The 13,403-nt window shown below is 40.5% G+C and overlaps 1 protein-coding gene across 3 annotated transcripts in view; it reads left to right on the top strand.

The window, feature by feature from the left end:
- The window catches only part of GRM1 (glutamate metabotropic receptor 1), a 180,873-nt gene that overhangs the window by 159,569 nt on the left and 7,901 nt on the right, over positions 1–13,403 (top strand). For 2 of the 3 annotated variants that reach the window (XM_088161599.1, XM_088161598.1), the window contains exon 9: positions 8,350–8,430. The exons of the other annotated variant lie outside the window; for it this stretch is intronic. In XM_088161599.1, coding sequence (XP_088017725.1) covers positions 8,350–8,410 — 61 coding nt within the window. In that variant the 3' untranslated portion in view covers positions 8,411–8,430. The remainder of the gene's footprint in view (positions 1–8,349; positions 8,431–13,403) is intronic. 3 annotated transcript variants of the gene reach the window in all.

The raw sequence follows: 13,403 nt of genomic DNA, 5'->3' as shown, positions 1-13,403 counted from the left end.
TCTTGCCAAAGGACTACTGTAGAACTTCACTTTACTACTCCTTCTCTTGTTTTGCAGCTCTCAAGATGCTGAATCACAAAACGTTTTCCTGCTTGGGGGCACTTCTGTAGCACCAGGCAGCTTTGTTTAATGAATCTCAATACTTAAGCACAATGACAAAAAGATACACAGTCATATCGAGCTTTATAGTTATGTATCATAATCTCTGCTGCCTGATTGAGGGGAAGCAAAGGCAGCACTAGAGAAATCCTGGGGAAAGCTAGTATCTTTCTTGGCATAAACCACAGGAATAAGGACACCACTTGTAATTTAATTTCTTGCTTGACTGGATCACTTATTACATTTCCTTGTATTTTGGTATTTTTATACATTATTCATATCCAGTTAGGATGCTGCAAAAGTGCACCAGCTCAATAGTGAGTGATACAAACAATTGCATTCCCATGTAGGGATAAGCAAGTGTTGTTTATCTGCTTAGCACCACACTCTCACACTGTTTTGGTTACAATTGTCTCTGTGAGAAAAATAAGGAAGAAAACTTCACCTTTAAAGAGAGCCAGACACATAAATAGGTGTTGAAGGTTACATCCAGCTAAGCACCTAAAACCCTGGATATTTCTCTATATAATGTATGGAAATCAGATTCCAACTCACATAAGCACACTCTTAGGAAAAAGAAATCCCCAAACCCATGTTGTGTATGAGTGGTGCTCTGAAATATAAAATGGAAATAGAATAAAGAAGGAAAATACAAGTTTTCTAGAGGTCACTAACATTTTTTTAACTCAAGAATGCAATTTACCTCCTTTTTATTCTCAAAGTGTGATGTTTCAGCCCATGCCACTGTTGCTCACCTCACCTCAGCAGAAACAAAGAGAGCTGTGACATTTTACAAACATGTGATAATTCATGTACAAATACTTGCTAGAATAAACATGCAGGGTCCTCTGCAAGCATTTGTTCTGCAGGGGTCTTTGAGCTAACATGTGATTTCATACATCTTTGAACTAATTTAGAGGTGAAAAAATTTGGGTACTTAAGGATATAATGTGGATCTCTGGTATTCCTTATATAAGAACAAGACTATAAAACAGCAAAGTATTATAGATATCTACATACAGTTAATACCGGAGTTTATTTTTTCCCTCAAATTAAGACATCTGAAAAATACTTTCGATTCATGCCAACAATTCAGTGCCAAGTTACTAATGTGAAATGCAGAACTACTGCTTAATTTATTTAATCCTCTTCCTTGTTTAGGGACACATAAGAGGCACATGCTAGCCCAAGAAGGGGACAGCACTTACACGTCTTCTCTTTGTCTGATGTGAAAGACATTTTGCATTCTGGCTTGTCCACCAAGTTTATCCCTTCTTGTGCTGAGCTCTCTCCTTTGTTCAGGGATGCCTCACGAAACAAAATATCACAAGACAAACTGCAGATGTTATGATCACGTGCTGAAACAGCAAGTGATTTTTAGCTGGACTCCGTAATTCACAAATGAATCCTATCCCCAGAGAGAGAAGAGGGTCTGTCTCTGTTAAGGGAATGTAGGTGGATATGGTTCTACACCCACTTAGAAATTAAATCTGCAGATTCAAATATGTTAATTTACAAATACCTGTATGTGGATATGATGGATATGGCAAAGCAAAGGCCAGCTTCTGGTGAGCTACTCAGTCCAAAATCTGGATGTAGTCTTTCCTAAATGTCTGTCCTTCAGATGTGTGTAATGGAGCAACTTGCTTTCTTATATATTTTTTTCTTGAGGATTTAAGAGTTTGTAAAGGGAAGAGTGAGGAGTTTAAAAATATCTTTCTTGGCTTTCAGCTTGACTTCAATTTTTTTTAAGCTAGTATGGAGTGATGCTTTTTTCACTTCTCTTCTGATTCTGTTTTTCCTCTTTTCCAAACACACTGAAAACTATTCACACCCAGAGAAGAGATGTGACCACATTCCCCTCTGTTCTCTGTGTTCTTTCCTCTATGCCTCAAGGACTCTGAATGGGCAAATTCTTCATTGTCAGGTCTTTTTTAGGGTTTTCAGACCAAGGTGTACCTGTAGAAAAGACTCTACCACACAGAAGACATACACTGTCAAAGAGTCACTAATAAACATGGCCAGCATGAGAAGCTAGGTTCTCTACTGTGCCAAGGACTCTAAGAAGCCACTTTAAGCATGGGTTGAAAGTACATTGTATCAATATAACATCTGCCTCCACATTAAAGTTGTTAGAGAGTTATTTAATTTTGAAATAACAAGTCAACTAATTCTTCAGAGCATATATGTGCTCTGGCATTCAGCCTCCCACACCTGACAAGCACAGGTTAAAAGTCATTATCAGTGTAAACAGCAAACAATTGTGCAGGCTGGAAGCAATCACACAATTTGTCACTTTAAAGCCCACTTGACAACTAAAAACTCCAGGTTTCTTGTTAGTTTATTATAGATAAGTTACCATTTCTAGCTTACTGCTTCAGTTTATCTCTTCTTAATCTGTTTTCCTCTTCTCTGCTCTCTGTGGTTCTTTTCTGGTGTGCAGGATGTGACTTTCTTCCACCCTATAAAATTAACCTTACAAAGAGGAAAAAAGAAAATAAAATTAATTACTATCTGCTGGATTCCTTGAGACAGATTTCAAGGTCAGATAAACACTAATATCAGCACCAGAGAAACTATCCCTGATGCCCACGGTTTGGGGAACAGGGGTGAGAGTTGTCCCTTTCAGCAGCAAATTGCTAGTTTAGCACAGCTGTGCTGCAGCACCACAGCGAGAGATGTCAAAGCTGATCATAAACTCTATCAAAACAAGTGCCCCTTGATCTGATTATAGAACTCCTCACTGGTAGATTGCTGGTGTTTGCAATTTCAGTCTGATCAGCCCCAGAGAATCACAGGTTCAGTTTAAATAACCATCTACAAGTCACCTTCTAGTTAGTAGATCCTCCTCCTCCTCTTTACCCAACACTATTAATCTTTCCTCATCCTTGTTGTATTAAAGCCAAGAATCTTCCTGCTTTCTTACTTAGAGATCTTGTTAGTCTTCCCCTCTATTTGAATTGAATTTATTTTTTTTTTCATGTTATCTTCTGGCCATTTCGTTTCCTGGCATAACCCAAATCTTTAGGTGGTACCATTCAGCCTGTTTTGCCTGGCTTGCAAGCCTTGCATTCCCAGAGAAAGGATTGTCTGGAAATTGGTACTTCTTTCACATTGCACATTTTTTTTGCATCTCAAAGCCCCCTAGACATGTCAACTAAACAGATAGCCAACACACTCTGGAAGCAACCAATCAAACCAAAGAAAGCAAATCCTATAGTCTGTGGAAACCCCTACAGAGAGATTATCTACCCAAGCAGACTGACAAGGACTGAAGGGAGCTACGTGTGAGAGGGCAGCCACAGCAGCACAGGCAGCTGCAGGAGGTGCCCAGTGGTGTGGGTGCCATTAGTCCTGCTGAGCCCTGGGCTCTCATGCCCAGCTGGCAGGTGCATTCCTGGCCTCACCGGCTGGAGTGTGGAACTGTGTGTGTGCAGTGTGCTCGTGTGCCTGGGCACTACAGGCTGTGGTGGAGCACAGTGTGGCCCCAGGCACCTCTGCCAGTGAGCAGTCCTTCCTCCTTTACTTTCCCATATCCTTTGAAACAAGGCTATACACATTTCTTAATCCTTAGTGTTATATCAGTTATCTCAAAAATCTCTCCCGCCACCATCCCAGACAGCCAAGAGATTTTCCTGCAGCTACATTGAGCTATCATAGCCCGTAAATCCACAAATGCTTTAAGCTGCTCTAAGCCAGAACTGACACTCAAAGCCTTCCTTTATCCCATGCCATCACTTCGCCTATGCAGGGACAAGAATCTGGACAGCCATGCGAACTCAAATTGGGAAATAAGAGACTTTTTTTTTCTCCTTTCTTTTTCTGGCATAGTTGTGACCCAGATTACTTGTCCCCGTCGTTCCCTGCCAGATGATTGAGTAATTGCACCAAGGGTTGTGCTGACACAGAAGGGAAGGTAGAGCAGCAGAAGGGAGTAATTGGGGAGGGCCAGAGTGTTCCCCCAACACACAGCTGGCTACTGCTGCCCCGGGGTGACCTGAAGTACACACAGCCTTTGCTCCATCTTCACTATCCAGCTCATTGCCAGGTCTTTCTGGGCATCCTTCTGGGATTATGTTCTCCTTGGTGACCTTGACCTTTCTGTCCTCTTCAGCAGATGCTCACACCTCGACAGAAAGGGTGTGCCATGAAATCCCTCCTGCTTTGCAGTCCTCTGTGGGTGATAATTATCCATATGCCTCACTCTGTTGGGCAAGGGTGAATAACTCTATAGACTCCTTTCTACTTGTACTGCTCTTTGCACCATGGCTCTTAATTTCTCTCCAAAACTTGTCACTGTGTCATTGATTAGCATAATTAATTTTATAACCCAGAGCAATTATTTCCATACATCCCTTAGACTGGAATTCAGGACTTGTGTTTTAAAAATCCAACTGTACCAAGAATCTGTCCATCTTCCCAACTTCATCTATTGGCTTAGAAATCTTCTATCAGCTAGCTCATACAAAAGGCTTTGAAAATTCAGCTCCTCATCCTACAGGAAAAATACGTGGCCTTGCTTCTTTTTATGTAGATATCTTTTGATCCAGCTATGACAACTGTACATAAAACCCGACCTTTCAAGGACACAAGCATCTGAAGAGGAACATACTTCTTTCTAGGAAGATGCCAGAACTGAAGGGGCATGAAGATTTGGGATGAGAGTTTAGTTAAACACTTTAATGGTCTGGTTCTGCGCATGAGGTTTGCTTACCTTCTCAGTTACCTTGCAGATTGCTAGAGCACTGAGGAGGTGACATGCAGGCCAAAATGTTTGTGGCGTTGCTGAGATATTCCTTGGGAGTGCAGAGGGCAGCCAGTCTGAGTGTTGGAGCAAGAACTGCTCTTGAATGTCAGGCAGTGTTCCAAGGGCATGTGGTACAAGGCTTCTCCTTTCCTGTACCAAAGCTAGGGGTTATAGATAAGTTCTTAAAATGAGGAGTTTATTCAGGGGTAATACCTAACTTCCCGTGAATATCCTCCCCACTTTACTTTTTTCCTAATGTTATTGATGGTCAGTTGTTTCAAATGAGATTGTACAAATTCTGGTGATACACTATTCTGTACTTTTTTCACTTGGGGAATGTGAAAGTTTTTTTTTTTTACAGCATGGAGTACCTCTAGTGAGGAGGATCTCTGGCCATGACTTCAAATGATAAGTAGCACAGAATACTGCATCTCCGTTTTCTTGAGCACCAGACAGATTCATTCAGTTTGTGTGTGTTTGGGGAGTCTGATTGAGCAGAGAGAATAATTCCAGAGCAGAAGGTGAATATTTCTAGTTTCACAGCTGTTCAGATATAAAACATTGCAGATAGCAATTTACACTTCCTATAATCCTGACACAGCTGTTTCCCTCGTGGGATGATTCATTTACACTTAAGAGGAAAAATGGTGGTAAGAGTGACTCTTCCCTCAGATCCTTTATATTCCTTACTTCAAATTTCAACTGGCTTGTTACCTACCCTGTTCTGAATGACTAGCCAGAAGCATTTTTCTGCTTCAAAGAACATAAAGTAAAGCAATTAAGCCACTTCTTTCAGGAACCCTCTGCTCTGCCACCCTGCTTCCTCTGCCAGATTCCCTATTATTGCACCCAGGGGTTCCTTATAAAGCAACTCAGACACTTTCATGATAGTATGCCAGCTCCTTGTTCAAATGCACAGGAGATCCATCCTGCCTCTGGGCTCAGGATACAAATAACTGCTCAGCCGGAATTACTCTTGAGAAGACTGCTCCCAAAATGACTCATTAATCCTCATATTGTAAAGATGGGCAGAGTATCTAATGTTTTATAACCAGAGAAATGTATGTGAAGTGCCATTGCTGCCTGAAAGGCTAGGAGAAAGAAGCAGGGATACATAGTCATCATTAAAAATAAAAGCAAAAAAAGAAAGGTATAGAGATCTGGGCATTAATTCTGAATCACAGTTCTGCTGTATTAGCACACACTACTAGGAAGATAAAAGAAAGCCTACAAGGATATTTCATATTCAATGCATCAAAATTGTTTATTATTATTTATAGAGTTGACATTGATTTGATAATTCACTGAAATACAATCAACACATGCACTACATTTCCCATACTATAAATCTAAATTCCATTATAAATTCAAATTCTACTGAAGCATGAACCCTGAGATTTAGGTTATTTCTGTTGTTTATATGCTGTGCATCACCATGATGATCACCCTTGACCTTGATCAAAAGGCAGACCACTGCTTTGACGGAGCTTGGCAGCATTTTAACAACCACAGCCTCCAGAATGCAAACCTGGCATTTGGGGATTGCATACTCTATTAGATGTAACGTCTGTGTCTGATTTTGGCTGAGGAGCACAACTGCCGTCACAGTAAGAGAGGAGTTTGCTGTATTTTGTACATGTTTTGAGGCATTTTGAACTGCTTGAGGAAGCAGGCTTCTTTCTTCCTTTCACTTAGGAGGATTTCATAATGAAACCTGCAAATGCCCAAAACTGGAAGAGCAGAATGCCCTGAACTCACTACAGGGATATGTATGAATAAGAAGCAATACAAAGGGGGTGCAGCTAAGTAAGCAGTAAGTGACAGCAAATGGCAGCAGCTGGGGAATGATGGCTGCCAAAGCCTGTTGACTCAGAAAGATACAAGTTCCAAGCAGTGCTCTGAAACAAGTCTTCCACCTTTTCCATGGTCCTAAGCAGGGCTGTCTGTGGCTGCGTGCCCTTGATAGTGAATCTTTTTACTGTGTTGCTGTGTGCCCTCCGTTGAGTGTACAGCACTGCATGTGTGTGAAATATATTTAGCTCTGGGTTTTTTTATCAGATAATCAACTGCATGTTGCTACTTGTTTTGTAAAATTAGCTCCTGTGACAGAACAAAAAGCACAGGAAGTAGAAAGCTCTTATTCTCTCAATTGATTAAGACAACTGGAAGACTGTAGAAATGCTGAATATTCTGTCTAATCTGAAGCCTAATAATCTCTGTAACTTTAATAGGGTAGAGGAGAGAACATGGTAGCTAAGTTCCTAATCATGATCACTTTTAAATTTTCAAAACTCAGCGATCTCATTACACCTGGTAAGGAATTTAATCTTTCTAGAGGCTTCAAAGTAATCAGGTTGGCAAAATTGCTCAGCAGAACGTCTTATTTGTGTTTTATTCATAATAGTTCAGAAGTCATTTCAAGGTATCTACCACTCCCAAATGGTTATGCATGTGCTTCATGTACATCATGCTGTGCTCCTGTGCTTTAGTTTGTGGTGAGAGGAATGGCTTGTTCGGCTCATGTGCTGAGTATGTATGTAGTACATGCACACACCACCCATGAATCTGTCGTTTTGAGGTACATGGAAGTCTGGCAAACATGTACTATAACTGTTTGAAGGGGAGAAATACTGAATTTCAATTTGCATTTTATTTGCAATAAAATGATATTGTTGTTTTTTTGGGGTTTTTTTTCAGAAATTCAGTGATACATTCCATGTGCAAATATACCTGAGATTTTTGTCAGAGCATGCGCGTTTGTGTATATTATTTTTATTGATACTGGGGAAGACAAATGAGAATTTGCATCTGCTTGACAGGGCAAGGAAGTAAAGAAAAATGAAGTGGAAATCATCCTATATTAACAGCACAAACTGCAATCTGCAATTCTGTATTGAATTACCATTGCAGATAGAGTGCTTAGGAGACTATTCATTTTGTGTCTACCTCAATAAACCTGATGCTTCCTTTAAAAAAAAGAAGCACAGCAGTGAAATCACATATAATGAAAGCTAGTGACTATTCAGCCAGAGCTCCAAAAGTAAAAGAAACATTTAGAAAAACAGATTAGTGGTAGAGAGTCAAAGGAAAAAGCAGCAGCTGAGTTTATATTAAAAGCTCCACCAGCAAAAACTTTTGGTGATGCTTTTGTAAGTAAGATGTGAAGGGCAGATGCTCCTTTTTTCATAATTTCATCCTATGTTGAGAATACCAGGAGTGAAGTTCCTCTGACAGCTAGATGCACAGCAGCCCTTGCCATCTGGTATGTAAAGTGCATCAAGGCTCAGCACAGGAAGTAGAATTAACATTGCGAAAATATATTTGAAACACTATTGTGCTGGAGCCAAGGAGAAATCTATGTGGAAGATGAGGTGACAAGAGGATAAGAGATGGGAAAGCCCACAGGCATAGGTCAGGGACAGGCACCTATTGAGTGGTATAGCCACCATGTGTGCACATGTGTATAGCCACTCACTGGGTGTCTTTTTCTTTTCAATCTTCAGGAAGAGGCAGCCAGAATTCTCGCCCACCAGCCAGTGTCCGTCGGCACATGTGCAGCTTTGAAAAATCCCTGCAGTGAATGTGTAAGAGAAGCTGCATGACAAAGAGTGGTTTTACCCCTTGCTTTCTTTTTCTCATTGGTTTCTCGTGTCTTATGATGGGACAAATGTGGTGCATGCCATTAAAGATGGGAGATTTGCTTATGTCCCCTTGTTTCACACAATACTTTAAAAATTGTCCAGATGTGATGAAGAGGACACCGAATAATTTTTTTGCAGCATTTACTTTTTCATTTCTAAATGCCTACAACTTTGCAAGTATGTCCTCTTTTTTGTACTAATTTTATCTTCTTGTTCCATTTAGCCAACATTTTTCTCCTTTTTATAGTTTTCATAGAGATGATATTATCCTGTGTGCTTTACGTGGTGAGACACCTTTGCTGTGCACAGCTCTTGCTAACCTGTGCTTGTTAGTGAACTAACTGCGGCTGCAGACCCAGCTGAGGGAACACAGAAAACACTTGTTTGGTGGGATTTGCAGAAAACAGGGAAATCACAAGAAGGCACATGTAAATAAAACCAGCAGGATTTGGCGTAGGAACAAACAGCATCTCAAAATAATAGCAGTGAATCTTTTCTCTGTTGCAATTTCTGAAAGATGTTCAGATTCTGAATAGTTCTGCATTCAGCAAATAGCGAGTTCAGCTCTTCAGAAGCAAGAAGTGCAAACACTGCCCTCTCTGAGGAAACACAAACACGTGGGAGAAAACAAGCAAGCTGTTGCAAAAACAGAAAGGCTTCACCTCATTTCTTCCAGATCTGTGCTCATTTCCATCTGATAATCAGCAGATGTGAAACAGTCCTGCTCCCTGCCCCAGGGAAGATTGTGCAGTGACTCGGTGGAAAGATGCTTGTGATCCACTGACACAGCATTTTGGGCAGTGCCGCTCGCGGCAACCAGAGATGGTGTTGCACTGCTCTGAGCAGGGTAGCTCTCTGAATGTCTCTGAGAGTCTGTGCAAGTTGTGGGCATGGAGCAATAATGTTAATTCAACCCAATCTGCCCCTCTGATTCGCAGATCAGAAGAAATCTACAAAATGCATCATACATTCAGAGCAGTCGTGATGGGTTTATGGGGCTTGTGCAGCAACCAGATTTGGCACCCTGAAAGGCAAACTGTACACAGGCAGTGTAAGGAGCAGTACAAACTATTTGTTACTATCTTCTAGTCAGAACAATATGCCCCTCTTTTCTGAATTGGAACAAGTGCTGCAGATTCTCAGGGTACAGATCATCAATTGTCTTTCTGGAAATTCAAATGGGAGTCCAACACAGGCATACTATTGGGAGACAAAACCAAATGCAACAACAGATTCTATTCAAAAAAGCATGGGCACAAGCTGTGAAACTCCTGAGCACTGGGAAAGCTGAACCTCCTGCTTTTTCCATGACCACACTTGGGATATTTTTTTTCAGTTTGGAAAAAATATCTTTATCCACACGAGCTCCTGACAAACACCTCTGGTGGGACTCCAGGCTGTCAACAGGTCTGCATATGCTTGTGGTAGCTGCCCAGATGAGAATGGCTTCAAGAAGCAGGGGAGTTTTTCTGATCTGCTGAGCATGAAGCTTGCCATTTGGGCTTCTCTGCCTGTCCCTGCCCCTCAGGCTTCCCTCTCCCTCCAGCCAGGGCTGATGTGTTCAGAGGTCTGGCAGTGTCGCACTGTGGCTTAGGGAAAGGCACGTCCTCCATCAGAAACCTGAGCTCCTTGTGGCCACACAGCTCAGTTTGAGCAGTAGACAATTGTCCATCATATCACCAGCTGCCCATCACCACCACCTGGTCTCAAGCCTCCCTCAAAAAAACTCCAGCAGTTTGTAAATCTAGATTTTCCTTAGGAGGCCATGCTTCACAACCCCAATTTGCTAGAAATCATGACACATGCTATGGTTTCCCTCAGCTCCCACCTACAAGCAAGTAGATGTAGACTCTTGAAACTGTCTTGTGTTTTGATGCATATAATACTTAGCATACTTTTTTTCACCGACATTCATCTCCATTCTCTGTACAGTGCTGGAGATGGTTAGAAGTGCAGAATCATCATCATGTAGAATCGTACAATTTTATTATCATACTAAAAAAACCCAGAAGCATCAGCTCGGAGTTTCAGGGCTCTTTTCTTTTGAAGCTGCACATTCATTACCATGGAAACTTTCAGATACACCCAAAAAACCCACAGGCTTTCCAGGCTGCTCTATCTACTGCAGCATATTAGGGAGAGCTGTATATTACAAACACGAGGCCTCATGACTATGCTTCCTGTGGCAACTTGGCTATGTTTGCTACAGGGTTAAGTGCTCAAAATGCTGTCATATTAAGACAAGTCTGATGGCTCTTTAAGCCCCGTTTAAACTGTTGGGAATTTATTTTATTCTCAAGTATACTAGAGAATCTGACAAGTTATTGTGGAAGAAGGACCTCAATGACCGCTACCCCTGCAAGGGTTGCACACTCTTTCCAGGAAATATCCAGGGAAACAGGCTCTTCTGTTCATTAGAAATTACTCCTTCCCTGATACAGCTATTGACTAGGAAATATTCTGGGTGTGCAGTATAATTTGGGCCTTTTGTAGCTTCATTTAGGGTTCTCAGTTGGGCATCTCTGTGCCATGTGAAATATCTTTCAGCCTTGGTGCTATGCCTTTGAGATGCTTGAAAAAAAAAAACAGAATACATTTGGATATTTTAGTTTTATCTCATGCACTCTATCCTATGTCCCCAGTGTTTTTTAAATTTATATTTACTATACAGCTTTCATCTTGTCAATATCTTTTTCATAAAAACTATGGTGGCCCAAATAATTTTCCATCAGAACCGCAGAGGATTACAGAAAGCAAGGAAAAACCTCCAACTGTCTTAATTACTGTTAAACTGCATTCATAGGAAAGACCTCCTGATCTCTGCACCATGGTGTGGTGCTTTTGAGTGGGCAATACAGAATTCATGGGCAATTTTTGTGGTTTTATTATATTCAAAGTTCATTCATTAGTGTTTCTTATTCAACAGCAGCTCCATGGCATTTCTTTTGATGTAATGTTTTTTGAAGGTTGTTGATCTTCAGTCTCCCAGTCCTACAGACTATTTTGCCTCAGTTGCACCCACCTACACTTTTTGTAAGTGAATTTAGTTCTAGCATTTTCTTCGTATGTTCCTAAGCTTTCCAGGTTCCTTTGCTCACAACATTGTACTTTTCAGTTTTCAGGTTCTATCAACTGTGCTCCCTTCTCAGCCTTTAAGAATAAATGCTTCAGCTCAGGCGTTGGCATGGACTGTACTGTCATATATATTCATTTAAATTTGCATCATGAAACACATCTTCAGAAAATACAAATGTGCTTCTCTGTTGATAACAGAGGATTTATGATGATTTACATCATGTTTTACCATGCATTAACTTTATTATCCTTTAAAAAATTACAAAAATTATTCAGTAGGATGAATTCATTCTGAATATTTGATGGGTTTACTTATTAATATGAATAAAATAAACAGATTCAAAAGCTATTCACTACTAAGAGCACTTTTTAATTTCACTTTGATTTGCAGGTTTCTCATCTTCATTTCTGGATCACTGGATGAATTTCCTTGCTTTTTTTGATAAATTGTTTATTATCTTGAACTTTGTATGATGTATTGAAGTGTTTTCTCAAAGCAACCCTTTAGTAGTCATTTGATTTTTTTTTAAAATACCTAATGAACACACAGGTGAAGCAAACTTTTGCCTTAATATTGGATAACTGAAATGTGACAGCTTCTGTATTTCAGATGAGACTATAAATTTCTAGTAGTAATTATAATTAGTAGTCAGACCTTTATACACATTATCAGTGTAATATTCTCACACCTTTGTTTAGCTAGGTAGGTTAGATCTGTGATACATGCTGAAGTTGTGGGACTTCAACTACATTGATGCAAAGCATTTCTCTTACCACCCCCCACTGCCCCTAAATTCAAAAGCACCTATGGACATAAAAAATATTGTTAAGCATGAAAGTGAATAAATCTACTTATTTTGGAATATTTGGCTATATCTGAGCTGTTGGATTTGGAAGTAATTCTCTACCCCTAGGGCCAGGTATGAGCCCAGCAGCAACCCACTTCTATGGTAGCACAAATGTAAAGTGAGTGACTCCAGTCCTGGTTGCAGTTTTCCCCGTCTGGGCGACCAGAGCAGAGAGGTGAGGGAGACTGCCAACCTCTGATCCTGGCCAAGGGTCTGATCCCAGCCTGGAGACCCTGTGGATGGAAACCAGGATCTCATCACAGGGATGACGTGTGTGTGTAACTCAGATAAAGTAATACTTAACTTCTGCATTAGAGTAACTTTTGAAGGAAATTAATACGTTACATTTATTTTACATAAACCAATGCTAGACAGAGAGTTGGAAAAGGCAGCTCTGGACTTGAGCTCACGCACAACATCTCTAAGTATCATCAGGTTCTGCCCTGGCAAGACATTGTGACAGCATTGTGTTTTTCTATATTTTGTGTAGCAGTTTTCATCATACATTTAAAGCAGTGCTCTAATTTACATAGAATATTGTGTCCCATGTCCAAGGCAATTTTGTCCAAAAAAGAAAAAAAGGAGGGGGCAGGGGGAGGGGAGCAACAAGGAAAAGTTTTTTAAGTAGCTTAAATTTCAGAAACATAAGTGGGAGGTTAAACGTTGCTCTAATTATACAGCAATAAACAAAAGCATTGAAGACATGCTGTGAGAACAGTTTTAAGTTCCTCTTGTCACCAAGATAGAGATTATAGTCTAAACAAGCTAAGACTGAAATTGGTTTGTGATTCTTTTATTCATTTATGTGATTATATGAGGCAAAAATCCTGAGCATACATCAGATAGGGACTGTGGTCGACGATGGCTCCTTCACTCATGAGAGAGTGCAGAGAAGTTTTACCAACCCAGGTTTAAGAGATGAGTCCCTAGCACTAGTACTCTAGAAGTCAGGCTTGCAGGAACATGCAGACCGGCATGGCTTGCTTTGCTGAT

The sequence above is a fragment of the Sturnus vulgaris genome, chromosome 3, assembly GCF_052056855.1.
Source record: "Sturnus vulgaris isolate bStuVul1 chromosome 3, bStuVul1.hap1, whole genome shotgun sequence".
Lineage (NCBI taxonomy): Eukaryota > Metazoa > Chordata > Aves > Passeriformes > Sturnidae > Sturnus > Sturnus vulgaris.
Note: the sequence above shows the minus strand (reverse complement) of the source record. Positions and strands in the feature narration are given on the sequence as shown.